General features: G+C 41.9%; 1 protein-coding gene across 1 annotated transcript in view; it reads left to right on the top strand.

Annotated features, from left to right (window-relative positions):
- The window catches only part of LOC135323562 (uncharacterized protein KIAA1958-like), a 69,517-nt gene extending 50,511 nt beyond the window's left edge, over positions 1-19,006 (top strand). The window contains exon 3 of the mRNA XM_064502047.1: positions 5,049-19,006. Within this exon, the coding sequence (XP_064358117.1) occupies positions 5,049-6,094 (1,046 nt within the window). The 3' untranslated portion in view covers positions 6,095-19,006. The remainder of the gene's footprint in view (positions 1-5,048) is intronic.
- The last annotated feature ends 850 nt before the right edge of the window (positions 19,007-19,856 follow it).

The raw sequence follows: 19,856 nt of genomic DNA, 5'->3' as shown, positions 1-19,856 counted from the left end.
CACACCACAAAACCCATGCTACATCTAAAATTGTATTTCTTCTGAGATCTCACTGCCTACCTTAAGAAGAGTTTGAGATTGCTTATAGCAATAGCTCAGGTTCATGACTCCCACTAACGCTACAAATCCTCTCTGAACATTAACAATCTGCATCTGTCTGAAATGAAGACCATAAGCAAGTACCTTTCCTTCTGCCATACACAATTACAGAGGAGTGTATGTCACCTTCAGTGAGAACTGATTATTTTGAGTGTGTGTATGTGTGCGAGTTGAAATAAAAACAACCTGGAGGTTTATAACTCAGTTGGTAATGGTAAGTCTTGGCTGCGTTAAGATCAGATTGTGAAAAAGATCAGAACACAGCTGTTGCTCTATGAGAAGGCTCGTTGGATGGTTGTGGACTAGCCTGAGACACTCTGGTCCCACTGGGTTGTCTGTGTAATCCTGTCAAGTTACTTTTCTCTTTGGCTATGTTTAAACTGGGGAACTCTGGCACTTTTTCAAGCTCCTGATCAGGAGTTTGCCCCTGATACCATAATAAGGTGGGACTTACCAGCTTTCTCTGACACAATCTAGTTTTCTTGGAAATAAAACCCTGCGTGGGACCAGGTAGGCATTACAACTTCCCTGACCAGGTCCTTGGTTTCATGATGTGGAGAGCAGGACCTCAGGGGTTGCAAAACAAATCAGTTTAGTTAATCTGTTTCTGCTCCTGGTCTGTAAAACAGAGGTAACACGACTACCTACTCCAAAGGTTGTGTTATGACAAGAAAAAGGCACTGCCTGCCATAGTATATGACTATATATGGCACTTCCCCTCTCTCTCATCCTCCAGCACATTGCAGCTTAGGGCGTTCCTGGTTCAGAGATGTCCTGTACTTAGGTGCCCCTAGTGATTTTTCTTCTGTACTTTTACTCTGAATCTTTGAATCCCCCTGCACACTAAAGAGTTAATGCTACTGTGAGCCCACAGAGCAAACAGATCTATGTTTGCAGTGGTCAGGGGACTGATGTAGATACCCAGCTTTCTGTAGTTGCCATCAAGACCATAGAGAAAAAGTGAAAGGGTGAGCTTTGGTCAGAAGAGCTTTTGGGCTTTGCTTAGCAAGATGCAGCAAGGTGAGACCAAGCAGACACCTGGGAACTGTTATACTGGAAACATCCCTGTGTCAGGACAAGAACATTCACTTTCATTGCCCAGACCTTGGGATGAAGTCCTGTACCTCAACAGTTTTCCCAGTTTCTCAGATCTTTTTCATAATATATATATTTTCAAAAATTCAGTGTGATGACATCTGAGGTCCTTTTTGGTCTTGAGTTCTTAATGACTGAATTATCTCTTATTTAGCCTTTCTTTATCCCTCAGTCCAGGTAGATTTGACAGGAACAAAATGATATTATACCAATCTAATATCCTTCTGTGACAAGATAGCAAGGCCACGTGGGTAGAGCAGAAGCAATCAATGCCAAATGTTCAGACTATGGTAAGGTCTTTGATCCTGCTCCGTGTTATTTCCTGCAGGCAAAGCAGAGAGGTTTAGACTAGATGGGTCTATTATACGAATTTTACAAGGCCCATTTGCAGACTGCATCCAAAGAATAATTTTTGAGGTCTCCTTGTCCTATCAAAGGCTGCATGGAAGGGATGCAACGTTGGGCCAGTTTTGGGCGGGAGTTTCATTAATGATCCAAATGGTAGACTGAAGAGGAAGATTATGAAATTAGCTGAAGATACAAAATTTGGAGATACTGAAAGATTGTTTGGGTACAACTTATGTTCCCTTGGTATTTGGAGATGGGTAAGATGATTGCTTTCAGCACTATGACTAGTCCTTGGTTAAATGAAGAAGATTTTACTGACATGAAAAATTATGTCTCCTTCCTAAGCTATCCTAGGCTATAAAGATCTGTCTTAGCTACGAAAGGCTGAGCGGCATGATCTGCTTTCGCTGCAGACAAACAGCATGTTCAGGTAATGACAGTGGCCCAGCTGATATGGGATAGCTTAGTCACTGGTGGTCTCTTGAGTCCGTCCATTGGGTTTCATTGTATCACTGTATTACTCCCATGCTGTCAGATATCCATGTTATTGGAGCACTGTCATAGAAAGAGTAATTCGCTGGAAGTTCAGGCTGGATTCTCGGTCCAAATTGGTGTAACTGCTAATGTGGCTGGCAAAAAATCTGACCAGTTATCTTTAACATTTCTTATCTATATTGTGGAGCAAGACACCAGAGCAATGCGGGAATACAGTGCTGCTGGGTTACTGGTTTGTTCATGTAACTTCGAAGGGTCTTTAATTCACCATGGATTTCCTGTTAGCTGCAGATGGCAATTCCTTTGCAGATTAAGAAAAGATGCCATAACATAAATGACTGACTGGGTGTCACTGCTGTGTTGTGACAGGCCACCTTCTAGGAAATAGTGATTGATGACATGTTTAAAACCAAGCCATTATATGTGCTGTTGATGTAGAAGCAGTATTTAAAATGTGGGCTGTCAGTCAAAGTGCTGATTACTTACACAGTGCTATAATAAGTAGTGGTGGGTGCACTGAAAAAGGTACTGGAGTAAATGTTTGTTCTGAGCTTCAGACAGCTTTGACTTGTTATTACCAGTCTTAATCTAGCCATAATAAAAGGATCTATCCGATGCATTGCCTACAGCAGGAGACTTCAATGAAGGCTGCTAGGAGCTCTTTGATTTTGACCTCACTATTAAGGCTGATTTTTGAAACAGACAAGTTACATTTCCTTTTTCCCCTTGAGTACCCTCAGAGTGACCCTCAGTGCACTGTGGCAGCATATTTCATGGCTGCAGAAGCCTCTCGTGGTTTCAGCTGCCAACCTCCCCCTCTCTGTGCTTTGCAGAGGGGGTGAAGACCCCTCAGCAGGCTTCGCTGAGTGCTCTGGACACAGCAGGCGCCTCGCAGTGAAGACACAGGAACTGCTGCTGTGGATCCAAGCTCAGCCCTGTTTCTGGCCTGATGGTGTGGCTTGGGGCAAGTCAGGGTTGGTGCCTCTGTCTCTGCAGCTGTTGAGTGGAGGTGATGAGGGCGACCATCTTCAGGCCTGGGTGCAGCCGCTGTGTGGAGGGGTGGAAGGGGAAGCTGCCCTTGCAGTGTGTGGTGTATGGCTCACACCACATGCTACAGGTGCGCCCAGAAATGTGTGCACCGCATGAAACGTCAAAAACAGGCTAGGGAAGGAGGTAGGGACACCTTCCTTTCCCTGCTTCATCCCCTGTCGGCAGACTGGCTTGGGTTTTCTGTCAGGCCTTTACAAGGCTGAGTACTTTCCTGTCGGTGAGATGCTCTGATGCTCCATTGATGTGTTAGATGAGCCCATTGGAGACAGAGTAACTTGGCGTGCTTTGGCTGGAGGTCTGGGGAGAGCTTGCCAGGAGGAAAGCATCTCTTCCAGGCTCATTGAATGGGAAGGTGGCCATCCCCATTTCTCTTCCTCTTGCCAGCATTTACCATGCAGACGTCTTGCAGGTTCCAGCCTTCCTGAGAATTTTACTTATCTCCCAAAACACATGGGAATATGGGTGGGGAGAGTGGGTGAGGGAGGCCAATGTCTGAGCACCGTCACAAAGTGTGGGTGTGCTATATGGCCTGACATGAGCTTGGCCTGACTAATGGACGGAGTGGGAAGTTCAGCTGGTCTCAGATGACTCTGTGGTGTGTATGTTGGATGGCAAATGCATGGTTAGTTTTACTGCGTCTGCACTGAAGTACAGATTCTGGGATTCCTCTGACTAAATGAGAGGCGTAAAGGTAGAAAAAAGACACCAACATGCATTGGTGTTGTAATGACATAGAGCAAAAAAGAACTTGCTTTTTGGGGAACTTCTGCTTATTAAGTGGAAAAGAGAAGAAGAAAGTTCCATTAACAATTACAGAAAATATTCAAATCATCAAAATTTTCATTCTTTGTATTTGCTGTTCATTATTTTCTAAAACCATTAAGGTTTGTCACATTCATAAGGACAGTTCTGCCTGTGTGCTTCTAAATTGCATCCTTGTACAGATGGATAGTTTGTACATGCCAAGAAAATAGTCTTTAAGTACCCACATCACTTACATGTAAAGACCTTCTCCTTTCTATGCTCCTCATCTCAAAATCAGCCAGAAAATCTGTTGTTAATAAGAAGCATCTTAGTGGTAATATCTGAACATTAATTAAGAGCTGTGGTTTGATATGTCACTGATAATAATGACCTCTGAGTACAGCCTTATAGAGCAATACAAATTTGTTTCCAGAATTTTGATTTTTTTTGCAAAATGGAAAGAAACGGTCACATTTGCATTTTCACTGTCAAGGCACTACCTGATTATGTAGAGAAACTGTATAAACATGTTAAGTAGTGATGTTTTTTCTTAATATCCTCTAATATTGAAATAGATTATCTATCTTTTTTATTCTTGTACATGTGTAAACTAAACATTGCACTGTAGTATTTCTACCTGCCAACCTTCTTTGTTAGGTTGTGCTGTATTATTTTGTACTGTATATTTCTGTCTATATTTATTTAGCACTTTAAAAATGTGTGCAATTAAAGATAATTCTTAATGTAATAAATATGATGCTTTATTTATTTTTTGTAAAGAAACAAAAAAATGGAACCAGTACCACCTCTGGTTTCACAAATGAAGCAATTCAGAATGGGTTGTTACTTGGATTGGGCCCTGCACATAGCATTGGAATCCACAGAAAAGCTTCCTACCTTGCATTTGTTCTAATAAGCAGATTGCCTCTAATCCCAGAGTTTTCCACAAATCTTCATGCACAAAAGTGTGCCCCACTGTCATGACGAACTCATTTTGATTGTTTTTTTGCCATATTCTAGTAACATCATTTGTGAAACTGAAGTTGGCTTTTCAATCATGCGACAGGTATGTAATGATGTTTTCCAGTGCTTTTTGTGAAATAGATTTTTATTTCTTTTTCCTTTTTAAGGAAATTTATTTGGGCAGAAGAAGCGTTGCACAAACTCACTGCTTCTTTTGTTTTGTTCTGCTTTTTTTCTCCCTCTCCCTCTTTCAGACCAGGACGAGAGAGCGGCGGAGCTCAGCAGGGAGCAGAACGAGAAGACCATTCGCAGCACGCAGACGGCTCTCCGCAACTTCCGGGAGTTCCTTATCTCCAAGTACCCCTCTGAGACCCGGGAGATCTACGTCATCCCCTGCAAAGAGCTCGATGCCTACCTTGCGTCCTTCTTTGTGGATGCCAGACAAAAGGACGGGTCTGAGTATGAGCCAAACAGCCTGGCCAACTACCAGTGCGGGCTGGAGCGGTATCTCAAGGAGCACAGGTATGGGTACAGTATTACCAGGGATAAGGAGTTCAAGAGGTCCCAGGAAGCTCTAAAACAAAAGCAGATCGAGCTGAGGTGTAAAGGAAAAGGAAACAAGCCACACAAATCCATGAAGCTCACCTTTGCTGATGAACTTATCCTGCGCAAAAGAGGTTTGCTGAGCCGGTACAATCCTGAAGGGTTGCTGAACCTTGTCTGGCTAAACAACACGAAGGCGTTTGGACACTGCACAGGTTTCCATGGGTCCACCCTCAAGTGGGGAGACATCCGCCTCCGGGTGACAGAGACGGGGTTGGAGTACCTGGAGTGGATGGGGCCGGACAACGGAGATGTGAATGCCAAGAGCAAGCGAGGAGGGACAGACTCCCGGGTGTACGCCACCCAGCACTCCCCGCAGACCTGCCCTGTGCAGGACTACAAGGAGTATGCCCAGCGGCGGCCCCCCGCCATGCGCTATGAGGACGCACCTTTCTACCTATCCATCAAACCCGTTGTCAACTTGGCCGCACTCCACTGGTACAATTGCCAAGCCCTGGGGAAAAACAAGCTTGCCAAGATGGTAAAGACAATGTGCGAGAAAGGCAACATCCCCGGCAGGAAGACCAACTTCAGCGTCTACCAGAGCTGTAGCACCCTGTCAGAAGCACAGAGCAACCAGCTCGTGCTGATCTGTAATAACTTGAGCCAGCAAGCTGCCCAGTCCATGGCAAGCCACTCCAACACTGGCAACTTCATAGTGTCAGCTTCCTATGACTCTTCCTCCGACACAGCTTGAAAGAGGGATATAAGCTGAACAGTTTATTCTTTTCCTTTTTGTTTCAAACATTGAATTTGTGCCCAATAATACACATCAACTGTGATTGTACACTATTCCCCCCCCCCACCCCTCTCCAGTGTTAATTCACTTTATAAAAATATATAAATATATAATATATTTTTCTTCTTACAAATAAGTCAATAGAAATAGTTTAGTAATACTAACGTAGTATTTATAGTGTTAATACAAAAATGAAAGCTACTTATGGGTTATAATATAATTGCAGATTTTTAAAGGGCAAAAGTGGTTCTCAGGCAATGCAGGATAGACTGGAAATACCGTTTTTAACATGCACACGTCAGTGAGTGTAAATCCCCAGAGAGGCTTACATAGGGATTCTATTTTAAAGTATTTTTTCCAACTTCTTATTTTAACCTCCTAGAGTGGAGGAGGCAAACTTTATCATTGGCTGCTGCTTCTTGTCTGCTGGCTTGTTCTTCATCAGCAAGACCAGGAAATCAGTGAGAGACATCAGTGTAAGTTTGTGAAACCATTTAGAACAATTTCTGTCTGCTTTTTCTTTTATTTCCTAACTCTCATTTATGCCAGTTGGAAAAAACCAAATTCCTGAAGTCAGCTAAGAAATATTTTTAACTTTTTTTTGTTGACGATTCTCAGTGATCAAAATGTCACTGGCCTTTAGTCTGAAAAGTATTGTTTTCAACAATATGCAAAAGTTTAATGAAAAAAACAAAAACACTGTTACACAGATAGTTTTAACTGCTTAAAGTAAAAACTGGTCATTAGTATTTTGTCATTGTGTATACTTCATGTAAAATCTACTAACTTAGAGCCACTCTTTCAGTATCCTGGGGAATACAAGAGTGCAGAAAAATCCATAATCTTTCCCAAATCATACAGAAAAAAATGCATCAAATACATCTTAAGCCATCATTTGAATTCCACAGAAAATAAAATAGAGAGTGTAATCATAACTTCATGTTTAGTATGGAAAATGAAAAAGCCAAATAGTTTAAGTGCTGGAAAACACATTGAACTGAAGTCAGCAACACAATCTATGTCCATTATAGACAATGAAAAATGTGTATGTGAATCTGAAGGCAGAAGTCAGTCCTTAAAGCCTTGAAATAATGAATGTTAGCTTTCCAGCCCTTTGACTTTGCAGCATAACTGTTCTCCAAGTACAGGGAAGAGACTAACAAATTAAATATTTCAATGAGCCATAATAATTCTTGACCTTTAAAGTGAGGTATGGCAATTTCTCCAGTAATTCAACAGAGTTTATTCAGCAATACAGATGGAAATGTTCTACTAGGATACCCTAGCGTTGTGAAGATGAGACTTTAGACAAGTCTACTGAGGTGATCTAATGTCCACTGAAGTCAATGTGAGGGTCAACTGCAGCTGACTTACCATAGGTGTTGGATCAAACCGTCACTGAATATTTTTTCCTGTACAGTTTTTGTTTTAGATGGTGTTTCTTTATGCTTGCTTGCTCTTATTCTTCCACATTGTTTAGATCTGCAGCTGTGCAGTGAGTTTAATTATCACTAATTCCAAAGAAAAGGTGAAATAAAGATAGCAAAAAGAAGTAAAAACAACCTACCAGGTGCCATTTAAGACTTGCTTTGTGTGTTGCTAGGATGAAATGTTCCTATGTATGGAGGAGGTGGCAGAATGCCTGCGCCTCATTTAAGCCCTACTGAAGATGTTTTGGGGGTAGTAAATGTTCCACTGGCAGGCCTAAGAGCAGAGATTTCCACTGACATCATCTAAAGCTTCTTGCAGGTGGCACTGTCTGACCCTGCTCTCCTTGTGCTCCACACGGTGCAAAGCTGGTACAAAGTTTTGGTTTCCTGTATGCCACCCGTCCCAGTGTTTCACACAGCACGGTGGTAAAACCACCAAATCTGCAGTCCCCTGCACCTGTACCTTAGGGCTGTAGGGTAGGCTGTGATGCAGTGGACACAGATGGGCATTCCTGTTGGGAAGTCTTCTCAGCTTCACCAGAGCTGTGCTACTGAAATCAGTGCAAGCTGGATCTGTGGCTTCCAGGCCATGGCAAATCTGACTCTGAAGTGAAGGAGAGGGAAAGACAAAAAGACAGGTGTGGGCTTCGGGGTGCTGTCAGCAAGACAGCTGCCCAGCTTCCAGAGGATGCCAACCAGCTGGCTGCTGTTAGCGCAGACTCATCTTTTCATGGAAATGATTTTAATAAGTTGCGGTTAAAAATAGTTTTGCAGTGCTGGTTTTGCTCTCTGTGGGATGTTGTTTCTGGTGCCTGCTGGTGAGAACTCGCACAGTTTCTCTCAGTGTGTGCTGGTGTGCCAGGACTAGGAGCTTGTTAGTGATGCCGGGGCAGAGCTCAGCCAGGGAGCCAATGGCTAGGGAAGGTTTCATCCTGTGTTTCTGCCCCATCAGCACTCATCTTGGCACTTCCCTGCGGCAGCTATTGCAGGATCTGACCTGCTTCCCCACCTTCCTGTTCCTGTGCTGGAGGACTTGTCTGGGTCCCTGCTGGCCTCTCCTCTTCCTGCCCCGCTTTTCTGGGAAAAGTTGCCTTGAGCTTGTCTTGTAAGGGAAAAGAAGTCACCCCATGGTATAGCTGTGTTTCTTTGCTCAAGCCCCACAGAACGTACCTTACAATGAAATTGTTTCTCCCACCATTACCAGACTTGGGGCTTGGAAATGGTACCCAACTTCTGTGGGTAGGACCTAGATTTATTGTTTCAGAGTGGGTTATTCTACATGGCCTATTTAGCGTGGTAATTCCACAGATTTTCTTGTCTCCAAGAAAGCATATCACTGGCAGCAAATATGTTCTGTTGCAGGCAGGTGTTTGAAACGCTGATTCACATCAGTGCTGTAATTCAGTCTCACCACAGACCTTGACTTCATGAACAGGAGCCAAAAATGCTCAGTATGACCCAGGAGAAAGAAAAGGGGCACTCCTGGGTTTTGAGCTAGGAGAGAATAAAAAGCATTTCCCATGATTTTGAGGCTTTCAACCCGTATACAGTCTTGCTTTTTGTTTTCTACAGTCTGAAGATGGTTTGTGTTAACGCCCAGGCTGTGGTCCGGGTGAGGTAGCCTCTCTGATAACCTTAACTTAGCAAGGCAGGTCAACGAATTTTGCTTGTCTGGTTGGGAAATAAATTGTTCAACATGTGTGCTTATTGCAAGAGCCTTGGTAGTATAAGGGTATTTCTGTTTTGCTTTGTGGCATCTCTATTAATTCCAGTTTCCAGTTGGTGCTGATGGCAGATTGCCTGGCAAATTCTGGCAGGGCAGCCCCAAACAGACTGCTTTTTGAAGCAGTTAAACACATATGGCCAGAACATGATACCCAAGCAGTATCATATTCCAAAAAGTAGATATATTAGCTTTGAAGGGCATTTAGCACTACGTATTATCCAATCTTTATCTGTGGACAGTTGCAAGGAATTGAGCGACCACAGCTTTATGAATTACCATTGGTATCAAGTCCCTGGGAGCGCTGTTAGCTGACTGGGAGGACGACTTCTAGTTTCAACCACTGTCATGTTGGCAGGAGGCTAAGATAGATGTCTCACTTACTTTGGCTCAGCTGACCGATGGTAGCTCAACTGTTTGTAACTGACTACCCACACCCTGGCTGAGGGTGTCAAAACCTGCTCCACCAGTAAGCTGCAAGTTCACCACGGTGGTGTGCAGCTTCCCTTGTGATAAGCCACATGTGGCAGTGTGGTCAAGAGGCAGTGCTGCAAACTCCTACAAGATTTCCTCTGCCGAAGCAAAGGGGGCTGGGCTATCTCACCATGGCTCTGATGACCACTGCCTTTTCCCACGGAATCAAAAGTGCATCTCGCAAAGCACCATGCTGCTCCTGCCCAACATGCACAGCCTGTAAGCCGGTGGCTGGCTGGGGTCACCTGTAGAGATGCACTGCAGGAGGTCGACTGTGCTCCTGAATAAATTCTGCTCTGATGTAAAACAGTGCTTTTGCCCTACAACACAGGCACTGATTTTCATAAGAAGCTGGAAGCTGTGTCCAAAAGGGGCTTGGTTTTCTCTCTCTTCTTTCCCTTCCTTTTTCCTGCCAGTCACCTTTCTTTGATCTGGACCCTTTCAATGACTCAGTTAAACTCACTCACTGCAGAAAACCAATGAAGCAAAAAAAGATGGAAGGAGTATAGTTTTCTGCCAGATCACTGAACTGAATTTGCTCAAAGGAGGTTCAAGTATTGAGGGGCAGAGCTAGTTGTGGGAGGAGATGGAGGAAGCATTGCAAGATGTTCTTCTATCAGTTTTGGAAAATGATTAGACTAGCTCAGCTACTGCAACTTTGGAAACCCATCAAAAGAAAAACGCAAATTGAGAGCCTTACATATAGTTTGCAGACATGCTAGTTGCCTTCAGAACCATCTACCAGCTTCTGAGAGATTTCTTCAGTGTTAGCAAGAAAAAAATTTGGCTTTGCGCTTTCTATGGACACTCATGCCCCTTAAGAAAGAGGCCAGATGCAGAGGCCAGCACGCTGTGTGGGTGAATCTGCACTGAGGTTAGCACGGGCCTTTCCAGGCAGCCTTCTCAAGGGAACCACGACAGCAAGCCAAGAGTCAGACTGCAGCATTGTGGATTATACATAGATGTCACTGAATTGATCTGGATGCAGCTGTACACAATAGATGCACTTGGATCTGTTCATATGATTACACAGTTAGTTGGGCAAAGCTGTGGACACCTGGACTGCCAGCTTAAGCACTGTTTCATTAATCACTTATGTATGTATGTATAACATTGTGGGTTCTATTCATGCAGGTAATTAAAGTTGAAATCTTTGATAGCTGGGTGTTGCAAACTGCCTATTTTACTTTAAAATACATTTTTACACGTAAGAATGTATTTTTAAGTACAGGAGAATGAAATCTCATTGTGAACTATGTTGTAGATTAAAGTGACAAGGTACCTTAAAAACAACAGCACACACCTTCATTTACATAATGCAATAATTCTATGAAAGTAACACCCAGGCTATTGAAATAGAGGACAATCTAACAATGGAAACAGCTGCCCTGTTGCACATTACATTTCTTGAGGAATATCAACAATCTGGAGTTATTTTGTCTTTGTATTTTAGAAGCTGATGTGCACTGCTATTTCATTTATAGTGTACGTGCCCTCTTCTTTCTCCTAGAAACCTGTGTAGGAAGTAGATGAAAGCTACAGGATATACTGCTGTGTCTGCTTTTCTCAGATGTTTGTGGTTGGATCTCGTTCTGCTGCTTGCATGAGTAATGTGTGGTGCAAAGGTGTCAGTCAGGAAGAGCAGATGTTGTGTCAGTCAAGATTTTGGGCTGCCCTAGCAATTGAAACAGCCTTAGAAAAAAACTGAAATTCATGTTGCATTAGGTTTCCTCCCTGTTCGGCTCGTATTTACCCTTTCTTGTCACAGTGTTTGCGTACATACTGTAACTGCATTGACTGATATGACTAGCACATGTGGTGCATGGACTGATCAATCCTCCTCCCTCTAGACAATAAGCAGCAAGTGACTGTGATTGACTGGTTGGTCTTCCCTTTCCCTGACATCTCTGCTCCTTTCAGCAGCGCAGTCCTATCATATGCCTCTCTCCCAGCATCTTCAACATGGGGAAAGGGGACTGCTGTTTGGCTGAGAACTCCCTCCCTGCTTGTCAAGTGACCTTGTGTTTTGGGGATAACACGGCCAGGGTGGACAGCCTCACCTTGGATACACAGGGGTTCATGGGCTACTGCTCGCCAGCACTGTGGAGGCTTCCAGCTCTCATAATACTCAGATCAGTGTAAGTGTGTGGCCATGCAGCCAGATTAATGCACTTTTTATGATTTTTCACTCTGTCCACTCAAACTTTTCATGGATGTTTGAAACATTCCCCTTCTCTTCTGCTTTTTGTGGGAGAGCTTTCATATGATGAAATAAGATGACACTCACTCCTGTATAGGGGACCAGAACTGCATCTATGCACTGTTTGGCCTTCCTCTGACATCCTCAAAACAGCACTGAAATGATCGATCCTGGACAGCACACAAATCTTGGGCTCACTCTCTATAATAGAAATCTTACGTGGTGCAAGCCACAGGGAAGCAGGATCTCCCTGACATTTGGTACTCCCAAAGGCACTGTGAATGTAGTGGAAGGAGGAATGTTTACAAGATGCAGAAATGTCATTTAATTTCTTGAAATTAGCTAGTTCATGCCTCTGTGTTAAGGTAGAGACAGATTCAACCATATGCCATTAAATGTGGCTGGAAGTGCATTTGCATTTTTAAAGCAAGGTCTTTAGCTAAATTTTTGTGTGAAGAGATGACTTTGTTTCACCTTAAGTAGAGTTGCTGTCCTTGTCCTTAAGAGGTAGGAGCACTGCCTTTTCTTTCTGTGTTTTCATGTATGTGTTGAATCCGTTCTCTTACTGCTGAGGCAGAGTGTGAAGAGAGGGCAGTCTAGTATACAGCATGGCTATATTCTTAGAGAAAGAAACTCAGATTATACTTTCAGGTGATGGTCTCCGTGTGCTGAGTGTGCCTTGCTGGTGGGGAACAGTACTGTGCATCTCCTGTGATGTCTGTGCTGGCTCTGCAGAGACAGTGTGGGTGTTGCTGCACCACTCTCCAAAAATTGAGAACTGGGGCAGCTGGGCAGGGACACCCACATCAGGTAGGCATCTGCTCACCAAGGAGATGGGAGGAAGCCTTAAGCGCAATTAAATGGCAGTGCATTCCCCATGGTGCTTGATGGACAGTGTATGACTGACACACGAGGCTGCACTGTGTCTCCTCACGGGTTATACAAAGCTAAAAGCCACCAGGGATGCTAGGGGACTGGTTCTTCTAGCTAGCTGCTTCACCTCTTCCAGAGCAGCATAACTCTAGCGAGCAATGGAGTTACCCTTCTGAGCAAAAGCAGGATTGCCAAGTTTCTCAGAGTCCCCTCAAAATACATGGTTGCACTGCTACCAGCTCCACTCAGGCAGATCAGATGCCAGCTCATTTTTCCCCACCACGCTCTGGCTGCAGTCCTGTGAAGCTGTGCTGAAGTTGTGCTCTAGCACCTCTCCTCCCAGTGCAATGCTGCAAAGTTAAAAAGACCCACAGCTCGGAGACATTTGTGATCTTGTAGGAAAGCTTGACCTTAGCCATTCATAGGAGTATGTTCAAAGCAAGAGTGATATCTAAGCTTTAGCTTCTACTCTGAGGAGAAAAAAAAATAGTTTGTCACAAAATTTGCTTGTTACATGAACTGATGGGTTTTAACATAGTCTCTAGAGTTTCTTTCTCAAGTGAGGAATTCATCTCCTGTTTTCTCCCTGAATTGGTAAATGTTAGAGGGTAATACAGACAAAATTCTATTTGTTTTATTATATGAATGTGATTAAATGAACTTTCCGTGCATTGGAAATGGACTTTCTGTTTCAAATGGATTAGGAGGTTTTTGCCTAATCTTTTATACTGGCACTCAGCAGTCATTAAACAGCACAGTGTCCAAAAAAATCAATAGCCTTTCAGATTTGGATTTGATCTTTTGTAATTCATAAAAGATTTGTTCACAAAATCTGGGATTTCTAAGAGACTGGTGAAGAAGGTGCTAACATTGAAATTCAGTAGGATAGAATTTCAGTGGGAATTAGAGGAAATGTTTAGCTCTTTCACATTACTTTGGAAATCCCAGCCTGTGTCTATTGCATTCATGGAATTTGAGTTTTTTGATTAGTACTGTTTTAGACCGTCCAAAATGTCTAGCAAATAACCAAACAGCCAAATAAGGAGAAAAAAATCAGGAAAATACAAAATGTTGTTTTGGACAAAGATATTGTGAGCGTTATTTTTACACTGTAAAAACAAACTCTTAAAATTAATTTGGCAGATACTATCTTTGCCATTGCAGCTGTTCTTTTTGAATGAATAAAACTCTCTAACATTTCTTATGCCTAGAATTCAATCTACTTTATGAAGGCAGATCTTGCTGTGAATGTCCTCCCATCACTGTAGCGTATTCTTAGCTGGTCTAAATGGCATGTAGCCTGAGGTAGCCCCTGGTCTGCTTTAAATTGCTCCTACCAGAATTCCTCCTTCCCTTCTACTCTATGTAATGTCCTTATTACATGTCAAACTTCCAGCCTGAAAAAAGCCAATGCAGGAGTCATACTTCAGCATTTGTATCTTGAGCAGTGGATGCAAATAGACAGGAAAGGAAAAGCAGTATTAACTGGCTTTGAAATGATTATGGTAACTTTTGTGTAGGCAGACAAATCTTCTCCTAGTGACTCTGAGACTGAATGTCCACTGAGTTATGACTACAGAGTAAAATACGTTGTGGAGCCCCTCATTTTGTGCATGTTGTTTATCTTTCAGGTCTTGCAGTCTTCACTTTCTGTGGGAGCTTTTTCTGCAAGCTCCATGAAAGCCTGGGCTCCTTTCATTGTATGAAATGCAATGCATAAATGTCTAGAGCATTCAAAGATATGTGGACAGAATGTGACATGAAATGTCTTAAGAGAGTCTGAAAGCTGGCATGTTGGGAAGTGGTGAGAACCGCATTTTGCTGTGGTTTACGGCAGTGCCTGCAACCCTGGTGGTGCTGTTGTGCATCCTGTGAACAGGGTTTGGTGTGTGGGAAACACATGCCTGTGCCTTGTGTTTCCAGCCAGCTCAAGCTCTTAACCATGTACCTAGCTGTGAGCACATGACCAGCCCTAGTGAAACAAATCTGTAAAAAGTGCACAGCGAAGTGCTTCACCTGGCCATAGTTGCATTGTCAGTTGCCTGGGTGATCCCTGTATCTCAGGGTCATCTTCAAATCTGTGAGAGCAGACCAGATTATTCAAGATGGAAAAGAAAGCAATGGCAGGGTACGTAGGTGCAATAAAGACAGTTGAAAGGCACTGGGAAAGCCTGCAAACACAACAGAACTTTTTGTCTTCTCTCTAAAGAAGGCAAGCATAATCCTCATCTCTAAGCTGTTCTTTAATATCCTACTTTGCTTCACACTGGAATTAGAAAATCTTTTCCATTTGTTTTAATTATCTGGTGGCTTTAACTCTGCCTTTGAAAAGCATTTTTGCTATGACAACCCTTGGTCTCATGGTGAGCTGTGCTAGGAAAAAACAGCTAAAGTAAGGCTTTTATCTTTCCCTGCATACTGTGTTTAATCTTTTTAATCTGATAATGTGAATGTGTTTTCTCCCATTTTATCAACTGGCAAGATTAGCACTGTTTCTCCCCAAATAGCGGTTCATAAGCATAGTTTGCTTCAGCAGTACCAAATTTCCACCTAACAATGTGAATTTTCCTAAGTGACTGATTCATCCTCAGTATTAAACCTCTCTCTAAGGCTAAGTTCCACTCACTGGCTTTTCTAACTCTGCCTGAATTATAATCACAACTCAACTTTTTTAAGAACTGTTTTTAAAAAAGTAGATTTTGTTAATTTTTTGTTTTGATTTATAAAAAGTATTTGTTAAAAAAATTCACTGTCTTGCCAAATATTAATAATAATATTTCTATGCATTGTGTGATTCAGTGATGTTGCTGTTGAGATGTTGCATGTTTTGTAAATCTGACATCTGTACATTTACGTGATACTTCTAGAAATGCTAACTGTTGCTGCTATAATCACCACCATTGTCGTTAACTGAGAAATGTACTAAGAGGCTGTGCCAGCTAGCAGGTTTTATGTATATCATGATAAAAATGTACATTCTGCTGTTCATTTCCTGTTTTAAGCCAGTTTTTAATGCCTTCTGTAGAAGGAATCATTATGTTGTGGTAGACAGGAGGTGCCAAACTTCCAATATCTTGTTCTGCATAGATGATCACTTATCAGGATGATGGTTAAAAAACAGTTAAAAAAAAAAGAGAGAGAGAGAGAGAGAGAGAGAGAGAGAGAGAGAGAGAGAGAAAAGCAACCCTCCATCTTTCCTGAAAGTGTCTTCTCATTAATTAAAAAAAAAAAAACTTCATAGAGCTAAAAAAAAAGAAAATCTTCCCCTGCTACACATACTGCAGCAGTATGACAACTGTAAATGTATGGGGTAAGATGGGGTAAGAAGGAATGTGTAATCCCAAATATTCCCATTAGTTACAGATCCAGTGATTAGCGAAGCCATTTGGAGTAATTGTGGAACATTCTAAAAACGCCTTTTAATGAAAGCAATCCTCTGATTAACATAAGAAACTGTTAGCGCTCATAACAGTTGTGAGTCTGCTCTTGAAAACAAGTGCCAGCTTGGTCAAGTGGTGGATTCCACTCAGTTTTCTGCCTCCACTGAAGCCGCTGGAGCTATGTTGCTGCAAAAGAAGCCTTCAGTCAAATTCAAGCCCAAGATTGTCGGTCTAATTCTTTTCAAGTGTTTTCCTGCCAGACAAGCCCTGCTTATCATAATTCTGAGACTCCATTTTCCGTTCCTTTTCCACCCTCTCCTTAGAACCTGGCAGTATAACAAATACTGTTATATACTGTATACTGTGTATACACATACACAGGGCTGATGAGTTCATTCTGATTTTGGTAAGACTTCGACAGCCTGAAATCATACCATACTGTAATCATAAAACAGAAACAGGCTGGAGAGGAATGCTGAAATGCATCTGTCTAACACCTTTTTCTACCTCAAGGCATGGTCACCTATACCTAGACTGTTCTTTAAAACACTATTTTATCCAGGAAAAAAAAAAAGGTTAACCATCGATTTTACATCTTTACTGAGAGGTGCAAAGGAGAGAGATCTTTTAAATATCTTGAATATACTTTTCAAGTTAGAATACCAAGTTGCCAGAAAAACTGTGTGACTGGTAAAATAACAATAAATTGAACTCATACGTACAGTTACTATTTTAAAGCCAGCTCTGTGCCCCAACAGAGAGAACAATTGCAATGTGTTTCCTCATTGTTTTGCTGCTCTTGTAGTCACTTACATGAACAAATGCCTCCACTAGTGTGAGTGAAGAGTTTTGACTCAGTAGAGCTCCTGCCTATGTGGCCCTAACATTAAATATGCAAGGCAGTGACAGAGGGTCTTTTCTCTTTTATTTCTTCCAGTTATAGCTAGATCTTACTCTCCACTGTCCCATCAGTTGCACTGGGTTTACCAGTTGGTCTTTCTGGCTTTTTCTTCCTGTTGGCCCCTGGGTTCCTACAGCACAACAGCTGTTTCTTTTTTTTTCCCATCTTTTTCTCTTCTGTTGTGAAACTAGACTTGTCTGTGTTTCCTTCAGCTAAATTTGAATCAACAAAGTGATCAACACCACTTACTTAGTACTTTGCAAGCTGGAAATGCAATTGTAGTTCTGCAGGTGTAGACCTGGAGTTAGATTGCTGTCAGTGGCAGGTGAAAGGCTCTATTGCAACTGTTCCTTTTTTATCACCATTCACTGGTTTCAAGTGCTGGTATTAATACTGTGGTGGATTAGATATCACCTTCCAATCACTGTGATGCCTTCTGTGTACATGTTTGATTGTCAGTCTTATGGTCTGGTAATTGCATGTTGTCTGAATTGCACTATTTTGCAGGACTTTTTTTTTTTTTTCTCAGAGAAAAATGCAGCATTTTAGGCTCAGCTTCTGAAAGGAGCCAAGAAAGAGTTATTTATCCAAACCTCAGTGGAATTTGGGGACTTGTTTTTTTCTCAGAACCCTTTGCAAGCCCCAAAACCTTGCAGAGCTCAGCTATTTAAGATACAGATGTTAGCATGAAAAGCGATACATTTCTAGCATTAAAAATGCAGCCTTCTGTACACATGGCACTTTCTTAAACAGATCTCTTGCTCCCACGTTTGGGAGATCATAATAACCATTATTTACTGAGGAGAAGTAAGATTTTGATGCTAAATTCTACAAATCCGGAATATCTGAAGGGAAGGGAGAGATTACTGGATTCTTTTCTGAAAACCTCAGCAAAAATGTGAACTGTGGTCCATTTTCAAAGCCACCTGGTTGACTGTTGTCCTCAAATTATGGTCTGTCTGGAAGAAATCAGGTTCCACAGGGGCTTGGGGAAAATGAACAAACAGATTTCACCAGTGTAAGTGAGGAAAGACTATACAGACTACTTTGGGCCTCAGATTCCAGACTGGGTTTACAGAGCTGGCAATTTTTACCTGTCAGCTGCATGCGGTTTGACTTGGAGCAGATAAGGTGCAATGTGGATGCCACATCGCTGTCTCTGCTGTGTATTTCAAAGAAGGAAACTTCATACTGGGTAAGGTCCTTCACAGGTAAAGACCTATAAATTCAACAAAATTGTCTGTCATTTATGCCGATTGAGATATGGCCTTTTTTTGTTGCTGCAAGACACCTTTCTCCTCTTTAATTAGGATGGAGCAAACATATGGAGCAAGCACTGCTGCTTGCTTCACCACAGTTTGCTTAGATCTCTCCTTAAAAAATGCAGTTTTGTAGTTTGAGAACAAAAGGGCACTCAATGATAAGAAGAAAATAAAACCAAGAGGTCTTTTTTTTATGGTGCCTGAGCTTCTTCCCTTGCTCAGCTTTCAGATAATTAGGCTTTTGAAAATAATGGGTTTGGTTGTGTGTTAATTGGAGTATGACATTTACTTTCACTGATCTGCAAATTCCAGAGAGATTCTGATCTTTATCACACTTCAGCTCCATTTTTATTACCCTTCCAATAATTTTTAAGAACTCTGGTTCTGCTGCATTAGAGATTGATTTCACTGTCTGTACAATGTTTGCTACTATGGTAGTGTGACTTTTTAATTTTTAACATTTGTATTGGTACAGCCTTAAACTTATAGAATTAAAGACCGTTTCAAACATAATCAAGATAAAGTCATTGATGTCTGTGATAAGTGCATGCTTTATTCACAGTATTCTGTCTGTAATTAGGTATAGTGACCAATTCTCATTTATTTAATAAACTGTTTTCTGCAAAATTGACTGCTTTCTTTAATCAAATGTAAACAACTTACTTACCATTTTGAAACACATTGCAGAAAAAAGCACAGCTCTCTCATGCTTTTGAAGTATGAATATCAGCATAGTTAAGAAGTTCCCATGGGCCTGCAAAGCATTTTGATTAGGAAAGTGCAAATAGGCACACCAAGAAATAGTTGCTGTCATGCCCTGTTTAACTTCTGGGGTTGTGTTTCAGGAAAACATTTAGGCATTTGCGTAAGTCCTTCCCTGCTCAGGAATGTACTTAAAAGCAAGCTTGATTTAACCATGTGCTTATTTAATCTTACTTCAGTAAGATTTAAAACTTACATCCTAAGAGCTTTTCTGGTATAAAGATGTTTTCCTGAATCTGGATCTGTGGTTCAGTTACATAAATTCCAAGGCATAGTTTGGCTTCAAATGTTCTATTTTGCACTTAGAATTTCAATAGTAAGGTCTGCTCTATACACAGTTTTGTTTTAATGTCAGTCAAGAATTAAACGAAACGTGCATCCAAGGATATAAGACAGCTGCTTGTCAAGGCTTCATATTCCCTCCAAGAAGAGGTTTTAAAATTAAGACTGGAAAACTAAAGCCAATAAAGCCAATAAACCCTTTTACTCTAAAAGAGAAACATCGCAAATGCAAAAATGCCTTGAGAGCTGCAAGAAAATTCCACTGAGGAATTCCCCGTTCATGTGATGACAACTGTGTCTGAGAATCAGAGTCAGAGTATCTTGGATTCTGTCAAAGGAACATGAGAAAAAGAAAAAAGCCAAATCATTGAGACAACTGCCAGCTAAAGAACAGCAGCATGTTTGGGCTGGTATTAGGAAGTCAGTGCAGGAC

Source organism: Dromaius novaehollandiae, chromosome Z (genome assembly GCF_036370855.1).
Source record: "Dromaius novaehollandiae isolate bDroNov1 chromosome Z, bDroNov1.hap1, whole genome shotgun sequence".
NCBI classification, from domain to species: domain Eukaryota; kingdom Metazoa; phylum Chordata; class Aves; order Casuariiformes; family Dromaiidae; genus Dromaius; species Dromaius novaehollandiae.
This window is presented reverse-complemented; position numbering and strand designations above follow the sequence as displayed.